We start from the raw sequence: 20556 nt of genomic DNA on the forward strand, positions 1-20556 counted from the left end.
GTTAATACACACAGTGATGTCACAGTACAGGGATAATATAGTGATGTCGCAGTACAGGGATAATACACACAGTGATGTCACAGTACAGGGATAATACACACAGTGATGTCACAGTACAGGGATAATACACACAGTGATGTCACAGTACAGGGATAATACACACAGTGATGTCACAGTACAGGGATAATACACACAGTGATGTCACAGTACAGGGATAATACACACAGTGATGTCACAGTATAGGGATAATACACACAGTGATGTCACAGTATAGGGATAATACACACAGTGATGTCACAGTATAGGGATAATACACACAGTGATGTCACAGTACAGGGATAATACACACAGTGATGTCACAGTACAGAGATAATATACACAGTGATGTCACAGTACAGGGATAATACACACAGTGATGTCACAGTACAGGGATAATACACACAGTGATGTCACAGTACAGGGATAATACACACAGTGATGTCACAGTACAGAGATAATACACACCGTGATGTCACAGTACAGGGATAATACACACAGTGATGTCACAGTACAGGGATAATACACACAGTGATGTCACAGTACAGAGATAATACACACAGTGATGTCACAGTATAGGGATAATACACACAGTGATGTCACAGTATAGGGATAATACACACAGTGATGTCACAGTATAGGGATAATACACACAGTGATGTCACAGTATAGGGATAATACACACAGTGATGTCACAGTACAGGGATAATACACACAGTGATGTCACAGTACAGGGATAATACACACAGTGATGTCACAGTACAGGGATAATATACACAGTGATGTCACAGTACAGGGATAATACACACAGTGATGTCACAGTATAGGGATAATACACAGTGATGTCACAGTATAGGGATAATACACACAGTGATGTCACAGTACAGGGATAATACACACAGTGATGTCACAGTACAGGGATAATATACACAGTGATGTCACAGTACAGGGATAATACACACAGTGATGTCATAGTACAGGGATAATACACACAGTGATGTCACAGTGCAGAGATAATACACACAGTGATGTCACAGTACAGAGATAATACACACAGTGATGTCACAGTACAGGATAATGCACACATAAAGATCCCTATACACACAATACATGACATCACAACACAAAGAAAGTAATGACAATGATGTCACATGCAGACCTTATGATATCCTAGTAAAGTAATGGTGCATTTAGTTGCCGGGCCCCATAGCAGCTGCTTTGTTTGCTACCTCGGCAGTTAACGCCCTGGTGAGATCTACTTAAGATAGGGAGTGATGCCAATGTCTGTAAAGTGCGGTGGAATATATTGGCACTGAATGTTTAAGAGAAGTGCATAAAAGGCGCCCCATATCTCAGCTTCCTGGACCCATTTATTTATGACTTGAGGGCAGATACTTTATAGCATAGAAATGTTTGGTTACATTATGCAAAATATCTGAGACCCAGGAAGGAATTGAGGCTATGTTCACATCTGTACTAAAAAAACCCATGCACAAAGTTTTCAATGAAACCTTGCACGTGCAATATATGCTTCCTGTTATGGGGGATGGCCTCACATATATCTTGCACATGCACTACTGTCACGGCTCCTACACCAAATGGCATCATGCCCAGGACTTATGGTTGTTCACCAGCAAGCAGAGTATCGCGCATGCGCCAGGTGGTAATAAAATGGTGCACGCGGAGGATGCCAATGCCTGGGATGGTCCGAGGTAGAGCTGGTGAATGAGACCTGGGGCACACACCAGCCAGTATTCTCAACATCCTCCAAGAGTAACCTCTTCCATCCATCCTTACCGGAACAATTTGGTGATGAAAATTGTTTTTTTCCCGTTATGCCGGACCAAGTCACAAGTGATAACCAAGTAGTTCATTGTACAAAGCATTGAAATTTTGGGTCCTGACCAGGAAACTCCCCAGATGTCCGTCCCATTGACAACCTATGGCCGGTCCTCAGATAATGGACAAACCCATTAGTACATTCCCCGAGCTGCATTTTATAATCCCATCGGACATCACCGCTATTTTTTCTATGTATTATTTTTATAAATTTTTGACAATACATCTCATATATAAGATGTGCTGTGGTGAGGAATCTCTATTTTTAATGTGTCGCCTTCTCCCCTGAGAGTTGCCGAGTTCATCGCCCTCTTCTCTTATGTCACAAAATTCTGAAATGATTTTTGCAGACTATTGCCTGAGTCCCTATTGTCTGCCTGCCGCCCCCGCTGATGATAATGTCATGTGAATTCTTGTCAGTTTAATAGACATCCAGCCATGTGATTTATGTTCACAAAGATACAAAGGACACAATGGAGCTCTGGATTATATTCTGCAAAATCATGATCGTGTATTAGTATAGTACACAAAGGGCCAAAATGTATTAAAGGGGGTTTTGTAAATAAAGGTTCATCAAAAATAACTTAATTACAGAATGATATCTCTGTGGCTGAAATATTTTTTATAGGCTTTCAAGAAATTTTCTGAACCTAGTCCTGCTCACACATCTGCCGCAGTCCATCTGGGGGTACTCAGCTACTTTTAGTAAGGGTCCACCAATCTGGCTCCATCCACCATCTAAATATGTCCAGTAGTTACCGTATTTCATAGGCGTCTGACTGGTTTAGGCCAGGATTGAGTGACCGAGTGCACCGGCTGTGCTTCCTTGGCCCTATTCATTCAATGGCGTCCATGGAATCACAGCCACAAAACCGGACAGGAATAGGACCGGTCCCGAGTTTCGTGACCCAAGTGTCCAGTTCAGTGGAGTAGTCACTGACTGATATGCTTGGAAAAATAATGGTGGTTAAAGGGGCTCTATCAGCAAAATCATGCTGATAGAGCCCCACATATGCGTGCATAGCCTTTAAAAAGGCTATTCAGGCACTGTAAAAGTTAAATTAAACTACCCCCCCGTTTTAAAATAATAACTTAAAAAAGAATGTTCTCTACTTACGGAACGTGCACCCTGGGCGGGCATTCAGGGTGCGCCGTCTTCTTCTTCTCCGCCTCTTCTTCCTCTGACGTCTTCGGGTCCCGTCCTCCTCCGGCGCTTGCTCGCGGACACTGATAAAAAAAAATAGCCCGGGCGCATGCGCAGTAGCACGCGGCTTCTACTACGGCTACTGCGCATGCGCCCGGGCTATTTTTTTTTTTTATCAGTGTCCGCGAGCAAGCGCCGGAGGAGGACGGGACCGGAGGACGTCAGATGAAGAAGAGGCGTGGAAGAAGATGAAGACACACCCTGAATGCCCGCCCAGTGTGCACGTTCCGTAAGTAGAGAACATTCTTTTTTAAGTTATTTTAAAACGGGGGGGGTAGTTTTAATTTAACTTTTACAGTGCCTGAATAGCCTTTTTAAAGGCTATGCACGCATATGTGGGGCTCTATCAGCATGATTTTGCTGATAGAGCCCCTTTAATAGCTAACAGTTAAGGTGCATTTACACAAAGCCCCATTAATGGTATAATGTCACACATGGTATAATGTCATGTGAGTGTACATGTATGAGGTGCTGTCAGGGCATTATCCTGTGTAGGTGAATACTAGCATGGCATTTTATTGTTAGGGGGTGCACTAGTGGGGTCTGATACATGGCGGAGCACTATATCATGTACTATGTGGGGGGTGTACTAGCAGCACACTATACTGTGTGTGGGGTGTACTAGCAGCACACTATACTGTGTGGGGGGGTGTACTAGCAGCACACTATACTGTGTCAGGGTGTACTAGCAGCGCACTATACTGTGTGGGGGTGTACTATCAGCGCACTATACTTTGTCAGGGTGTACTAGCAGCTCACTATATTGTGTGTGGGGTGTACTAGCAGCACAGTATACTGTGTCAGGGTGTACTAGCAGTGCACTATACTGTGTGAGGGGTGTGTACTAGCAGCGCACTATACTGTGTGTGGGGGTGTACTAGCAGCACACTATACTGTGTCAGGGTGTACTAGCAGCGCACTATACTGTGTGTGGGGTGTACTAGCAGCGCACTATACTGTGTGAGGGGTGTACTAGCAGCGCACTATACTGTGTGGGGGGTGTACTAGCAGCTCACTATACTGCGTCAGGGTGTACTAGCAGCACACTATACTGTGTGGGGGGTGTACTAGCAGCGCACTATACTGTGTGAGGGGTGTACTAGCAGCGCACTATACTGTGTGGGGGGTGTACTAGCAGCGCACTATACTGCGTCAGGGTGTACTAGCAGCACACTATACTGCGTCAGGGTGTACTAGCAGCACACTATACTGTGTCAGGGTGTACTAGCAGCGCACTATACTGTGTCAGGGTGTACTAGCAGCACACTATGTTGTGTCAGGGTGTACTAGCAGCACACTATGCTGTGTCAGGGTGTACTAGCAGCACACTATACTGTGTCAGGGTGTACTAGCAGCACACTATGTTGTGTCAGGGTGTACTAGCAGCACACTATACTGTGTCAGGGTGTACTAGCAGCGCACTATACTGTGTCAGGGTGTACTAGCAGCACACTATGCTGTGTCAGGGTGTACTAGCAGCACACTATACTGTGTCAGGGTGTACTAGCAGCACACTATGTTGTGTCAGGGTGTACTAGCAGCACACTATGCTGTGTCAGGGTGTACTAGCAGCACACTATGCTGTGTCAGGGTGTACTAGCAGCACACTATGCTGTGTCATGGTGTACTAGCAGCGCACTATACTGTGTGAGGGGTGTACTAGCAGCGCACTATACTGTGTGAGGGGTGTACTAGCAGCGCACTATACTGTGTGAGGGGTGTACTAGCAGCGCACTATACTGTGTGAGGGGTGTACTAGCAGCGCACTATACTGTGTGAGGGGTGTACTAGCAGCGCACTATACTGTGTGAGGGGTGTACTAGCAGCGCACTATACTGTGTGAGGGGTGTACTAGCAGCGCACTATACTGTGTGGGGGGTGTACTAGCAGCGCACTATACTGTGTGAGGGGTGTACTAGCAGCGCACTATACTGAGTGGGGGGTGTACTAGCAGCGCACTATACTGAGTGGGGGGTGTACTAGCAGCGCACTATACTGTGTGAGGGGTGTACTAGCAGCGCACTATACTGTGTGGGGGGTGTACTAGCAGCGCACTATACTGTGTGGGGGGTGTACTAGCAGCGCACTATACTGCGTCAGGGTGTACTAGCAGCACACTATACTGCATCAGGGTGTACTAGCAGCGCACTATACTGTGTGGGGTGTACTAGCAGCGCACTATACTGTGTGGGGGTGCCTTAGCAAGGCATTATACTGCATTGGAGTGCACTAGTGAGCCATTATACTATATGGGGGGACTAGCCGGGCAATATACTGTGTGGGGAGGACACTAGCAGAACATTATACAGCGTGTAAGTGCCCTAGCTAGCCATTAAACTGCATAGGGGTTCACTAGTGAACTATTATACTATGTGGGGAGCAACCAAGACTCGTTGGTGTCCCCCACATGTTATAATGACCCACTATTCTCCTCTACATTTTATAATGCTCCCTTACTGTATGATGATCTATCCCCCCCCTCTACAGTATAATTCCCATTAGTGCCACCACACAATATACCAAGAAGTGAATTTAAGAGTGGTTGGGAGACTCTCTGACCACTGTCCCCCTATCCCTGATACATTACAATAGAGGCAGCAGGATCCGCAGCCGTCCCTGGAGCCTGTACAGGAGGGTAGCCATGTTATTGCTGTTCAGCCAGTAGGGGTATTTCCTGCGGCCAGTTACAATGTCAGTCATTTCTTTAAGTAACATAAAGGCCTCATTCACACTTGCGTATTTTGGTCAGTATTTTGTATCAAAACTAGGAGTGGGTCCAAAACTGAACGTGTAAATATTTCCATTATGCCATTTTCCTGGTTTTTGTCCCACTCCTAGTGTTGCCTTATGTATACCATACTCAGGGGCGCAAGTTGAAGGGGTGCAGTCGCACCAGGCCCAGGAGCCTTAGGGGGCCCTTAAGCACTGGTATCAGTATTGAGATTACAACTTCCATCTTGCCTATAAGACAAGGAGACCCACAGATTCCCCCTAACCACACTAAGGTGGATTAAACTCCTTAGCACCCGTAACCTTCACTATTAAGAATTTGTTGTAGGGATGAGGTAGGGGCCCCGGACAAAAGATTTCACAGGGGGCCACAAAACTTTAATTACGCCACTGACCATACTCAACCAAAATCTACCAGTGTGAATGTGGCCTACCTGACTAATCCATATGGTACATAAGAAGCTTTTACTTTTTATCCACGCTGTATGAATTGGTGCATTATGTCAGACCAGGCCCGGGGCTTCTCTCAGACCCTGTGGTAGTGACGGGCCTGTAATTGTAATTACGGCCATGATCTGCCTTTGTCTATAACCTATTACAGGCGCGTGTCTGCATTATTACATATTATTTCTAGTTGTTATACGCCGCTCGTGTTTTTATCAAATGTTGACAGTCAGTGTTTCCCAAATGTTTCTCTGCAGCTGAGTTGCCGCCTCCGTACACAGCCATTGCCAGTCCAGATACCGGTGGCATTCCTGTAATAAACTGCCGTGTGTGCCAGTCCCTTATTAATTTGGACGGGAAGCTTCATCAGCATGTAGTAAAGTGCACAGTCTGCAGTGAGGCTACGGTAAGCAAAATACTATGTCATGTGATATGGGGGAGGGGGTCATTGGTTGTCGTAAGTATGAGACTGTGTTCACACATGAAATATTGCTATAGTTCTGCAGGTTTGTTGTTTTTTTGTTTTTTTTTACTAGGCTAAAGAACCATCATCCATATATTGCATGTAGTGAAGAAAATGATATCCATTATTATTGACCTATTGCATATCAAAACAATGGGTTTGTGGGGTTTTTTGTTTTTTAATTTTCTCAAATTTCTCATTGTGCTTTTGTCCCCAAATTGTGTCTTTAGATAGACTCTGTCAGCAGGAAATTTGGTAAAAAACTGTCAATATCTTGTAGATCGGCTTCTACACTTTCCAAAGATGTCTTTCTTATTCAGCATTGCCGCTCCCTAGTAAAAAAAAAAATGTTACTCAAGCAATGGGGGACAGTTAGGGGGCGATTATCTTATCTATAGAAAACACCCATAAAGCCCTTTTGAGATAATTTACATACATTTTTTTAATGATTTTTCATAAAAATGGAGTTGCAATACAAAAAAAAGGGTATCTTTGGAAAGTGTTGAGGCCGCCCTACAAATTACTGTTATTACTTTGGTGCAGACTTTCCTGCTGATAGACTCTCTTTAATAAAATCCCAGTCCTGTGCCCATACATATGATTTTTACAGTGGTTACTGAGAAGTGATCGTGCTGCTGTATTAAAGTCAATGTGTGAACTAAGCCTTTAAAGGGAGTCTGTCACCAGAACAGTCCTATTGAATTATAAGCGCAGTCAGATAGCTGGGGTTCACGTGAATAAAACACATTTTTTCTGCTTCCCGATCCCTGCTTTGGTTGCTGAGATATTAACTTTTTTCCTGATATGCTAATGAGTTGTTCGGTGCAGCAAAGATGGCGCCGTTATTCTAATTGCACCAAAGAGCGACATCCAAGCTATGATTGACAGGGCCAGGCAGTGTACATGTCAATGTGGGGAGGGATGGAGGAATTTGGCGCTGGAAAGCTTAGCTCTTTGATACAATGAGAGCAATGGTGACGCCCTCATTGCATCAAACTGCTTATTGGCATAGCACGAGAGAATCTAATATATGAAAAATGTAGGCACTGATCAGAAAACAAAATAAAACATTTTATTCACATGAATCCCCGCTACCTGACTGTGCTTATAGTTCAATAGAGATGGTTTTGTTAAGTCACCAGAACATTTACCGTGTTTCCCCGAAAATAAGACAGTGTCTTATATTAAATTTTGATCCTAAAGACATGCTATGTCTTATTTTCAGGGGAAGTCTTATGTGCTTGCTGCGCAAAGACTGTAAAAAAGAAAAACATTGCAGCCGGCTGAACGCTGTGTGCGGTGCTCCGTGTGCACAGGAAAGCCGGCTGCTGCCTCTGCTGTGGTACCGCACGTTGTATCCATTGTTCCTGCTGCTGTGGGATGAGCTGGGAGAGTGGACCCCCCCCGCCACATACGATGCTTAGTGTATGCACAGCAGGCATCTCCCAACTCATCCTGCAGCAGCAGGAACAATGGATACAACGTATCGCAGTGGCGTCAGCAGTCGGCATACCTGCGCACAGTGTTTAGCTGGCTGCAATTTTTTTCTTCATACAATCTTTGTGCAGAAAGATTATTACCATACTATTGTCTTACTTTCGGGGGGTGCATTATATTAGGCAATTCAACAAAACCTCCTCCATGCCTTACTTTCAGGGGATGACTTATTTTCGGGGAAACAGAGTAGGTTGCCCCACATGGCAGAAATGCAGCGTTTTTTGTTTGCAGGTTTTTTTTTGCCAAAGTCAGGAGTGGATTAAACAAAAGGGAAACATCTGTAAAGAGCTTCCTTTATAATTCCCATTCTTTTTAAAGCCACACCTGACTTTGGCTCAAAAAACAGCAGGAAAATCTTCAACAACAAAAAGTTGCGTTTCCGCAAAGTGGAGATTGTTTTTTTGAGCCAAAACTAGGAGTGGATTAAGCAGAAGTATAAGAACTTGCTATATATTTCCCATTCCTTTGTAACCATTCCTGATTTTGGCTCAGAAAAATGCAGCAATATTTGCAACAAAAAAAGCTGCGTTTCCTCAGTGTGGCCTCAACCTTAGGCTAAGTCTTCATGTGGCGTCCCGCAGCAAAAGAGCGCTGCGGGAAAAGGGGATTAATATTTAATTGGTGGTGTCCAACCATATGCAGGTTACTGTGTAATAAAGGCAATGTTATACTTGAGTACTGTGGCCCTTTCTGGACGTCCACCAGTCACATACTGACGGCCCATCCATCAATATCAAATGATAGGCCATTAATATTAAAGTACTAGAAAGCTCCATAAACAACGGATACCAGAAAGTGATTGTCATCAGGCTGTCCGAGCATAATGAGAGTTGTAGTTCCAAGGTAATGTCATTTTGCTTATGCATATGGTGTTTATGTTTTTTTGAGTATATCCCCCACCGACATCTCTTCTATACCACTCATATGCTGTTGTAGGGGCTGTTAATGTATGTAACGTTGCTGTTTGGTATACTCTGGGTGTGCAGAGCACCTGTTTTCATCTGTGGTCCCAACGTGCAGCTGCCGTAGGTGACAATGGGTGTTCTGGCATACACGGCTGTACCCCATGAGCCATCTATATGTTGTGCCATTACTTTATACCTAATAATATGGGGTTATAACGTTCTCTTTTTGTTTTATTTTAGCCGATTAAAACCCCTCCCTCAGGGAAGAAATATGTCAGGTGTCCTTGTAATTGTCTCCTCATCTGCAAGGATACCTCACGGCGAATAGGATGCCCACGACCTCACTGGTACGTAATGCTTCAGTCATCCAGACCCTATTGGCACTCTCCCAAAAAGACACACAACCAATGCTGAATATGTTGCCGAATGTGTTTCATCATGGACTGGAAGTAATGCGGATTTCTCTCTATAGCAGACGTATTATTAATCTGGGTCCAGTGATGTTGATCCCTGAAGAACAACCTGCCCAGCCCGCTCTACCAGTTCAGGCAGAGGGTACCAGGGTGGTTTGTGGTCACTGTGGAAATACCTTTCTGGTAAGTCACATTGACAATGGGCACCCCTAAGGATGATCTGGGGTTCTGAGGTTGTAAAGTTAGACCATTTAAATTACCATTGACTTGTAGTACAAGTGTCTTTATATTAGGGCATTTCCACGCCATGTTTTTTGTTTTCACCTTACCATATGGTAACGCATACGTTAGACGCATTCGTGGCCCCCATTCTATAACACACACAAATGGCCATACCTTTACATAGAGATCAATGTTTAAAAGAAAAAAAAAAACATTTTCATTCGTTCCTATGAGACTCACACCAGGGCTCCCATAGGAATAAATGGAAAAACTGACTCCCTGTCCATACATGGGGGGCTATGTCAACTGGAGAGTCTCATTGCTGGTCACATGACAGTTGTGGACCAGAAAAAGAATCAATAAGTCACTGACAAAACAAGGATATAAGGATCAGTAATGCATATTTGCACGGAGGGGACACCCTATAGAAAACAGTAGGTAGGTCCATATGACAGGGAAACAGTGTCTACCTTTTGATCAGTAGCAGTAAATTTTAGAGGGAAAAATTCCCCCTTTATAGAGCCTATAGAGAGGTGTTCTCATCAAATAACTCCACTAATAATAAATCAGTGGGTACCAGATTCCTGAGGTTGCCCAAATGGGAGTTTGCATTGGAGATTAGAGATATCTGTAAAGGGATTGTTCAGCAGTTTTATTTATGGGCTATCCTTTGATAGACCATAAGTAGCTGATCAGTGCAACAACCAGCCCCAGCTTGGAATACAGTCCTATGAAAAAGTTTGGGCCCCCCTATTCATCTTAATAATTTTTAGTTCTAAATATTTTGGTGTTTGCAACAGCCATTTCAGTTTGATATATCTAATAACTGATGGACACAGTAATATTTCAGGAGTGAAATGAGGTTTATTGTACTAACAGAAAATGTGCAATATACATTAAACTAAAATTTGACTGGTGCAAAAGTATGGGCACCTCAACAGAAAAGTGACATTAATATTTAGTAGATCCTCCTTTTGCAACGATAACAGCCTCTAGTCGCTTCCTGTAGCTTTTAATCAGTTCATGGATCCTGGATGAAGGTATTTTGGACCATTCCTCTTTACAAAACAATTCAAGTTCAGTTAAGTTTGATGGTCGCCGAACATGGACAGCCCGCTCTCAAATGATCTGAAAACAAAGATTGTTCAACATAGTTGTTCAGGGGAAGGATACAAAAAGCTGTCTGAGATTTAACCTGTCAGTTTCCACTGTAAGGAACATAGTAAGGAAATGGAAGACCACAGGGACAGTTCTTGTTAAGCCCAGAAGTGGCAGGCCAAGAAAAATATCAGAAAGACAGAGAAGAAGAATGGTGAGAATAGTCAAGGACAATCCACAGACCACCTCCAAAGAGCTGCAGCATCATCTTGCTGCAGATGGTGTCACTGTGCATCGGTAACAATACAGCGCACTTTGCACAAGGAGAAGCTGTATGGGAGAGTGAGGAGAAAGAAGCCGTTTCTGCAAGCACTCCACAAACAGTCGCCTGAGGTATGCAAAAGCACATTTGGACAAGCCAGCTTTATTTTGGAAGAAGGTCCTGTGGACTGATGAAACAAAGATTGAGTTGTTTGGTCATACAAAAAGGCGTTATGCATGGCGTCCAAAAAAAAACAGCATTCCAAGAAAAACACTTGCTAACCACTGTAAAATTTGGTGGAGGTTCCATCATGCTTTGGGGCTGTGTGGCCAATGCCAGCACCGGGAATCTTGTTAAAGTTGAGGGTCGCATGGATTCCACTCAGTATCAGCAGATTCTTGAGAATAATGTTCAAGAATCAGTGACGAAGTTGAAGTTACGCCGGGGATGGATATTTCAGCAAGACAATGATCCAAAACACCGCTCCAAATCGACTCAGGCATTCATGCAGAGGAACAATTACAATGTTCTGGAATGGCCATCCCAGTCCCCAGACCTGAATATCATTGAACATCTGTGGGATGATTTGAAGCGGGTTGTCCATGCTCGGCCACCATCAAACTTAACTGAACTTGAATTGTTTTGTAAAGAGGAATGGTCCAAAATACCTTCATCCAGGATCCAGCAACTGATTAAAAGCTACAGGAAGCGACTAGAGGCTGTTATCTTTGCAAAAGGAGGATCTACTAAATATTAATGTCACTTTTCTGTTGAGGTGCCCATACTTTTGCACCGGTCAAATTTTGGTTTAATGCATGTTGCACATTTTCTGTTAGTACAATAAACCTCATTTCAATCCTGAAATATTACTGTGTCCATCAGTTATTAGATATATCAAACTGACATGGCTGCTGCAAACACCAAAATATTTAGAACGGAAAATGATTAAGATTAATAGGGGTGCCCAAACTTTTTCATAGGACTGTAACTGCTTGGGAAAACGTCTGGTCTGTATACTATACAGTGCATGGTGGTGGAACCTGTGTGGTGGTCGAGTTCCAGTACTGCAGCCTTGGGAGCTGAGCTGCAGTAACCTCGCCCAGCTACTATACATGGCTTTGGAGCTGAGCTGCACTGACGTCACCTAGCCACTATATGGGGCTTTGGAGCTGAGCTGCAGTAACATTGCTCAGCCACTATAGGGGGCCTTGGAGCTGAGCTGCAGTAACATTGCCCAGCCACTATATGGGGCCTTAGAGCTGAGCTGCAGTAACGTCGCTCAGCCACTATATGGGGCTTTGGAGTTGAGCTGCAGTAACGTCACCTAGCCACTATATGGGGCCTTGGAGCTGAGCTGCAGTAACATTGCCCAACCACTATAGGGGGCCTTGGAGCTGAGCTGCAGTAACATTGCTCAGCCACTATATGGGGCCTTGGAGCTGAGCTGCAGTAACATTGCTCAGCCACTATATGGGGCCTTGGAGCTGAGCTGCAGTAACATTGCTCAGCCACTATATGGGGCCTTGGAGTTGAGCTGCAGTAACGTCACCTAGCCACTATATGGGGCCTTGGAGCTGAGCTGCAGTAACATTGCCCAGCCACTATAGGGGGCCTTGGAGCTGAGCTGCAGTAACATTGCCCAGCCACTATATGGGGCCTTGGAGCTGAGCTGCAGTAACATTGCCCAGCCACTATAGGGGGCCTTGGAGCTGAGCTGCAGTAACATTGCCCAGCCACTATAGGAGGCCTTGGAGCTGAGCTGCAGTAACATTGCTCAGCCACTATAGGGGGCCTTGGAGCTGAGCTGCAGTAACATTGCTCAGCCACTATATGAGGCCTTAGAGCTGAGCTGCAGTAACATTGCTCAGCCACTATATGAGGCCTTAGAGCTGAGCTGCAGTAACATTGCCCAGCCACTATATGGGGCCTTAGAGCTGAGCTGCAGTAACATTGCTCAGCCACTATATGGTGCCTTGGAGCTGAGCTGCAGTAACGTCGCCCAGCTACTATCCAGGGCACAGAGTCATCTGGGTCAGTGCAGTGTATAGTACATAGAACAGATATACCCTGAACAGTTGATCTGTGCAAAGGCACGCCAGTAATGGGAGACTTATAAATCCCTCCTTTATATTAAACATTGCTTTTTAAATCCACTTATGACTTTGACTCATAAAACTGTATCAAAAACTGTGTGTGATTTCTGCCTAATAGGGTTTATCTCCCTGGACACTTTCTACTTCTTAGATAATACACTAATAACTCTAATACACTAATCTGAGTGGTTCCCACTCTTCCCTCTGGTATAAGATCCTGAATTGAGACCTGCACCCCATCCCTCTTTAATACAGAATTCCCTATAGGGTATATGGAAATGGTGGGTTTTTTATCCACTTTTTTAAAAAAATAAATAAATGCTTGTCTCAAAGTAGCTGAGGATGACTAAAGACGTCTGTAGGGTCACAAGGTCACGTTCTCTTCCCAAGATATTTTTAGTTAACAATTTAGCAAGAAGTGAGGTTCTAATGGAGGATCCCATACAGTATTACACGGGACTATGTTAGATAGAAGTTGGCACTTAGAGATCCTGGCCTGTCTGTGTTTTGTCAGCCAGTCATTGACCCAGTTTCTCGAAAGCATGGGAAAATCCCTCTATAGTAGTCCCGGTCTGAGGAGTACGGGCAGACGTATGTGGGCTCTTTTTGTTGTTTGTTTTAACCTCTCGTTCAACCAGGGAACGTAAATCATTCTTTTCATCTGTAACATGAAAATAAATAAACCTTCAGTCTCTTCTCTATTTCAGTGGATGGAGCTGAGGTTCAACACTTTGGCCAAGTGCCCACACTGCAAGAAAATGTAAGTATAGGGCGGATTCTATAGCCAATGTTATAAGGCGGATTCTATAGCCAATGCTAATGAAGGTGGTCACAATGCTGTCATATGAGCCGGGTCATAGTTAGATTTAGCAAATAGTCAGATGTCCTTATAGGCTAATCTACTTACAAAAGTGGGTCAAAAATGAAGAAATTCAAATAATCCAAAGTGATGCAGAAAATACCATGTAGAGTGAATGACTCTAGACTATGTGGTACTATAGCTTTAACATGGACATGGTGCCCTGCGTGACCGTCAGTCCCTGATTCAGACTCCATGCAGATATTAAGACCCCTTGTATGAGGGTGTCTGATATGGAGAAATCGCATAGTGAACCCTCTTGAGGGCACTGACTGAATCCCTATACAGCACTACAGAATATGTTGGTTATATATATATATATATATATATATATATATATATATATATATATATATATATATATATATTACACACACACACACACACACACACTAGGGTTGAGCGATCGAATTCCGAACACGATCTTTTTAGATGGGATCGAGATCGGTACTATTTTCCACAATGCTTTGCTTAGCCATTACACTGAGTATACGCTCCGCTCATTCTGAGCAGAGTGTATACTCAGTGTGAAGGCTCCGCTGCGGTTCCATAGGAATGAATTGAAGCAGCGGACACACAGCCTTAACCCCCTGCGTGCCGGCTGTCTCCATTCATTTTAATGGGAGACTAAACTAACATCTCTAGTAACTACTTACCTCCAGAGATGGCTGGTCTGCAGTGCCTGGTGTTCTTCTTCGCCTCGCTGCTGCTCTTCTCGCCTCACTGCCGCCACCTCCCAGGTTAGTGTTTAAAGAGCTAGGAAGGCGGGGCTTGTGGCTTAGAGTGTGGGTGGGTACAGGGCAGGGAGACGCGATGTCTTCCCTCCCAGTACCCGCCCACACTCTCCTAATCTGGGAGGCAGGGGGCAGCGAGGCGAGAAGAGCAGTGTGGAGCAGCAGCGAGGCGAAGAACAGCGGGTACCGGAGCAGCCATCTCTGCAGGTAAGTGGATACCAGGGGGGACTAAGTAGCCAGAGGATTAAAAAAAAAAAATCCTCTGGCTACTTAGTGATTCACTACACAGCGTGGATTCTAACAATTAAAGCATTCAATTGTTAGATTCCATGCTGTATAGTGAATAGGATTGCTTTTAAAATCCGATCTCCGATTAATAAAAAAAAAAATCCCATTGACTTGCATTGGGATCAGAATTGGGATCGAGATTGGGTTCGAATGAAAAATGATCGGAAATCGGATTTTAAAATCGATCCTGAAAAGTCAAGATCGGCTCAACCCTAACACACACACACACACACACACACACACACACTAAATCACCTACATATATGCTAAGCTGTATATTTATTGTGCTCCATATTTTAAGTGTCTATTGGGTATTCAGTAGATTTGTGCCCATAAGAGGAAGAGATACCAGGGGAAGACTGCAGAGAACCTAATGGATTTATCTAAATTATGTATTTTTTTTTTTTTGTATCATTGTAGATCATCTGTAGGAAGTGCATTACCACGCAGACGCTGCTGTGCTTACATTACCATGGGAATGATCTGCATTTTTATAGGAGTTGGCTTAACAGTAAGTTCTGGACATCTCATCCACTGCCTGATGAAAGCTGCATTAAAGGCGATATAGCGAATGTTTGCATTACATTTCTAGGAGAATTTTCCCCAAAATTCTCTTGTAGACAGGCCCTGGTTACTTGGGAGTGTTGTCTGAAGAAATGGTTAATTCTAAATCCAGTATTCCCATTTACATAAAAGGAGCTATTTAGAGGCTGCAGTGTTCTGACCCAGTGTTCGTGGCTCTAGGGCTTGGACACTTATTCCCTGCCTTGTGGATAGGGGATAAGTGTCCCTAACGGCACAGTCTCTTTAAAGATTACTGACCTATTCTTCAGACTGGTCATCGGTATCTGATCAGTGTGTGTGCAGCACCCAGGACCCCACAGATTAGTTGATTGAAGAGGCTGCAACATTTGGATAAGCCCTGGACGCTCTTCAATGAATACCAAGCACAGAGCTGTACTTCTTGCAGGGGCTGTGCCTGGACTTACAACTCTGCCCTATTCACTTGATGCATGTCATTGGCAGTGGGAATACCATGGTGGCCTCTTCAGTCAGCTGATCTGTGGATATACCGTGTTGGATGCTAACTGGTCACTTATGGATGACCTATTCTAAGGATAGGCCTTAGAAAACCCCTTTAAGAGCTGTAGCTTCCCTAATTCTTTGCTTGCTCAATGTTTTTACTTATTAGATGTGTTCTATTGACATGTTATCTGAAAATACACCCCCCTTGGGCCCTGTTCACCTCTGCATTCAGGCTTCTATTCGGGGAGTCTGCTTGGGGACCCCCCTGAACGGAATCTTATACACATTACAAAGTGGTTACCTAAAGGAAAAACGTGGACCTCATAGATTATAATGGGGTCCATGTGGTTTCCGCATGAAACATGCGGAGACAAAAGTGCTGCTTTCAGGACTTTTCTCTCTACATGTTTCATGTGGACACTGAGCCGAAACCACACAGACCCCATTATAGTCTACTGGGTCTATGGGTTTCACAGCTTACCGCTTTTTAATGCGTATAAGTTTCCGTTCAGGCTCCCTGAACGCAGATGTGAACCAGGCGTAAGGCTCGGGCCCACTGAGGGACTCGCCAGTACCCAGGTGGGCCACTCCGAGCCTGTATGGTGTAATGCATCAAACTACACTGCCATACAGAGATATGGGCATTAGATGCCACTTAAATGTGTGTGCCCAAGGTTTCTATCAGGAATCCTCAGCAGCACTGGGTGACAGACAATGACAAATTCCCTTGCCTATTTCTTTAATACTCTCTCTATATACAGTAAGTCATAGGTACATGTAACGTACAATTTCCTATCATAGTAACTAAGCTTTCTGTTTCTTCTCAGGTTGGCACACAAGATTTCGCCAGACGCTTCCACGCGACCTATGTCTCCTGGGCATTTGCTTACCTCTTAGGCTTAGTCTGTCTTGTTCGGGCCTGCTACTGGGGAGCCATAAAAGTTAGCTATCCAGAGCACACCTTTGCATAGGATCGTCTATAGTCCATCATATTGTGATTTTCAGCTAAAGATTCTAGAAGTCATCTTATTTTTAACCACTAAACGGCTGGATTTACCTCAGAACTGTACACCGAAGGACTCTTCAGCCTTGAACAGATGAAGGGAAATGTCCTCCCTAGTGTGCAGGGTATCTTTCATTGTATATTCCCCTGACTGTAGAACAGGGGTCTTATCTGCTTGCACTCATGCTATTACAGTCCACCTTAGATTATATTTTTCAGGTGCCTGGAAATGTATCAGAGGTGGGAAGGTGGAATGGTTTGTGAGACATTAGGGACGGATATCCCATTAAAACCTTAAAGTTGGAAACCCGTTTGCCATTGAATTGTAGGTTGGCTTATGTCGGCTGTTCTAGGCTAGTGAGTTCTGGGGCCTGCATTTCAGTCTAGGCCAATGTGAAGGCTACTATCCGTATGCATTATGGGGAGGGATGCTGTATGACAGGAGGCAGATGTATATGAGCTGTATACCATTGCACTACATATTATGCAACTTAGTTTTGTCTGCGCTGCTAGATGAATATCTCAGCTGTTTACTTGTTCCATCCTCTGTCCGTTGTACTTTGCTATATTTTAAGCAGTTGCTTTCCCTTTCGTTGTCCATCCGTGCCATGGTTATTGTGCAGCCATACGAGATTACTAACATATTTATTAATGTTTACACTACGGCTTCAGATCTCCAGTTAAGGCTCTGTTCACATGGACAGACTGGTTATATTGCTGCTGTGACTTGGGTTAGCCTTGCACCAGTTGCCCCTGCTTCTAGAGATCGGAGCGGGGATGGCTTCCATATAAATCCCCAAGCCCTGTGCGATCTCCATACTACATATTAAACCTGTATGAATGAGGCCGTACCATATAGAGATAGTGCAAGTGCATTCTGTTTTACCAGTTCCAGGACATGGCTGCTGTAACTGAGGATGTCAGGTGATGCGCAACTCATCAGATCTGTGGTCACTGGGCAGTCTCGGTAACGCCTACGGTATATTTTTAACACCTATTTGTTTTCAACTTTAATAGGAACAGAAACCTTATATGGCCCCTACACAGATAATGTAATGCAGAGAGAATTTTCTTTTTATGGAAATGCAAAGCAGCCTAAAGTGCACTGGGGGCGGAGCCTGATTTGCCTACAGAAAGCTGTGATGGATGCACTTGTGGCTGTCTGTAGGCACATGTAGACTAATCTGCATATCCGTAAAAAGTTGATTCTCTGCGTTGCTTCATCTATTTGTGGACACAAACCTATGTTTTTGCACCTATTAAGGGACCTTATACAGCACTATTATTTTGGATATTTTGGACCTGACAGACCTCCAATAACCTGAGAAGCTGCACAAAGCTCTGCCCCTGTAATAAATGTATATGATAGGATTCCTAGGTAGCGGTCCCCCTGATGATTTTTGTCCTAACCTGAGTACACGGCTGGTCAGTGAGCTCCCCCTCTGACTACACTTTAGACTAGGGTACTACACCTGCTGTAATATCACGGCAGTATGTCCAGAATAACATTACTGTAAAATTTGCATAGTTTCTTCTAAGCAGAATACAAAGGGGATAATGTGCAGCAGTCTACAGCAACTCTTGGCACCTTTAAGGCCGAGGCCCCACGTTGCGGAAATGCAGATTTTTTTGTGTTTTCTTTTGCGCCAAAGCTAAGAATATTTGCAAAAGGAATGGGAACTATATAGGAAGTTATTATATTTCTACCTATTCCATTCCTGGCTTTGGCTCCAAAAAACCGCAACAAGATCTTCAACAAAAAAAGCTGCGTTTCTGCAACGTGGGGCCTCAGCCTTAAGCACATGGACATGCAGTCCTGGCCTTACACATTCCACTTTCATGCTTGATAGTCATGTCTTTAAGACTCCTACAAAGTACACATTAGTTGCTGTGATTGTAAAGGGGTTGTCCAGCCCCAAATCAAATTTTCTGTATGATTTGTCCGGGTCCAACACTTGGACCTGCACCGATCATGTGGTCCTGCAGTATACGGGTGCTGGAAGGTGTTAGTGGATGGGCGGTGCATATAGGATGGCCACAGCCCCGTCCACTGTATGGTGGTGCACTACAGCACCGCTCCTATTTCTTGTATAGAATCGCACTGCACACACCACCCATGCACTAGCGGCTTCTGGAGGCTGCTAGAACAGATGATCTGTGTGGGGTCTGGGTGCCCGAGCCCAACAGATTATTTCATCAGTAGGAACATATAACCCACAGTTGTCGATTTGTTTCTTAGGGGTAGCCGAGACACCTTTGATATTTCAGGTAACAGTATATTTTCAGAACATGAGTTCATTCTGCGGTGTACTGGGGGGGATGTGGATGGAGTTACGCCATGTACATCATATGTTATACCGCCACGGTGTGCGCTTTGACATCTTCAGCCGCTCTGCAGTCGCATGTTCTGGAACAAGCTGTAAACACAATGCATGCTTAGAGTAATAACCTCTTACCCATCATCCATTTTCTCATCTAGCGCCCACTACAGGACGTGTATTAGTAAGTGTACTTTTCTGAATATTACTATTTCAGGTAAATTGTCCGTTCTTCCCTTTTGAGATATGGGGAAGTATTTGCGCTTTCCCTACGCTGATCTCCAGCAGGATATTTTGGAGTATGTACCGCTGGGTAAGCCGATTCCATTTTACCCCTAACTTCAGCTGGAATTTGCTTACTTGCGTGGTTCCGCTTTACTCAAGGATCTTTAATTTTTTTTCTACTAATGTGATAAGCCATTGTTTTCAACGTATAGGATGTTCCAATTCCAGTTTGTATGGTTTCCTAACCAGAAGTGGACGTGTAATTTCTCATTTTTGTTATGGCGGCACATGGCATCCTCGCTGATGGTTGGGATTTTTGGCCGGATGCAATGGCGGTGGCTACTTTGTGCCTGCTGGCTCGGTGGATAAGCCTGTTTGTCTCCATTGTACGTAGGCAATGAGTAGGCTTTAATTATATTTTGGCCAAAAAAATCAAATCTTGTCCGGTATTACTGCCTGTGACTTCTTGAACAGTAGAAAATCCATATGTACCATCATGAATACTGTAGATTAATATATATTGTACAATGCATAGAGTTGGAGTCGCAATGTTCAAGAACCATAGAGCTTTCGCAAAGATCCTGTAGCTAATTTATTTAGCAAAATGTCACGGTCTTTGAGTGGTTTTTTTTGTTTTGTTTTTTTTCCTAAATTTAGCCAAAATGTAACCTTGTTAGCAGAATAGGCAACGTGGCTATCTTATCCAGACGTCAGAGCACAATAATCTGTATTTCCTAATTTCTGTTACCTGTTTGTATGATGTATATTACTATTAGCTTCTTTAGGAATCTCTTGTATCTTTTAAATAATACTAATAAAGATTATTATACAAATGGAGTGGACTTTTGTTTTATGATGAATGTTACCCTGAAAATTTAAAAAAACAAAACAAAATAA

General features: G+C 43.9%; 1 protein-coding gene across 1 annotated transcript in view; it reads left to right on the plus strand.

Moving 5' to 3' along the window:
- PIP4P2 (phosphatidylinositol-4,5-bisphosphate 4-phosphatase 2) overlaps positions 1-20492 on the plus strand; it is a 32273-nt gene extending 11781 nt beyond the window's left edge. The window contains exons 2-7 of the mRNA XM_075270340.1: positions 6511-6659; positions 9359-9465; positions 9591-9714; positions 13914-13966; positions 15508-15598; positions 16941-20492. Of these exons, the coding sequence (XP_075126441.1) occupies positions 6511-6659; positions 9359-9465; positions 9591-9714; positions 13914-13966; positions 15508-15598; positions 16941-17084 (668 nt within the window). The 3' untranslated portion in view covers positions 17085-20492. The remainder of the gene's footprint in view (positions 1-6510; positions 6660-9358; positions 9466-9590; positions 9715-13913; positions 13967-15507; positions 15599-16940) is intronic.
- The last annotated feature ends 64 nt before the right edge of the window (positions 20493-20556 follow it).

Source organism: Leptodactylus fuscus, chromosome 4, assembly GCF_031893055.1.
Source record: "Leptodactylus fuscus isolate aLepFus1 chromosome 4, aLepFus1.hap2, whole genome shotgun sequence".
In the NCBI taxonomy this organism is placed as follows: Eukaryota; Metazoa; Chordata; class Amphibia; order Anura; family Leptodactylidae; genus Leptodactylus; species Leptodactylus fuscus.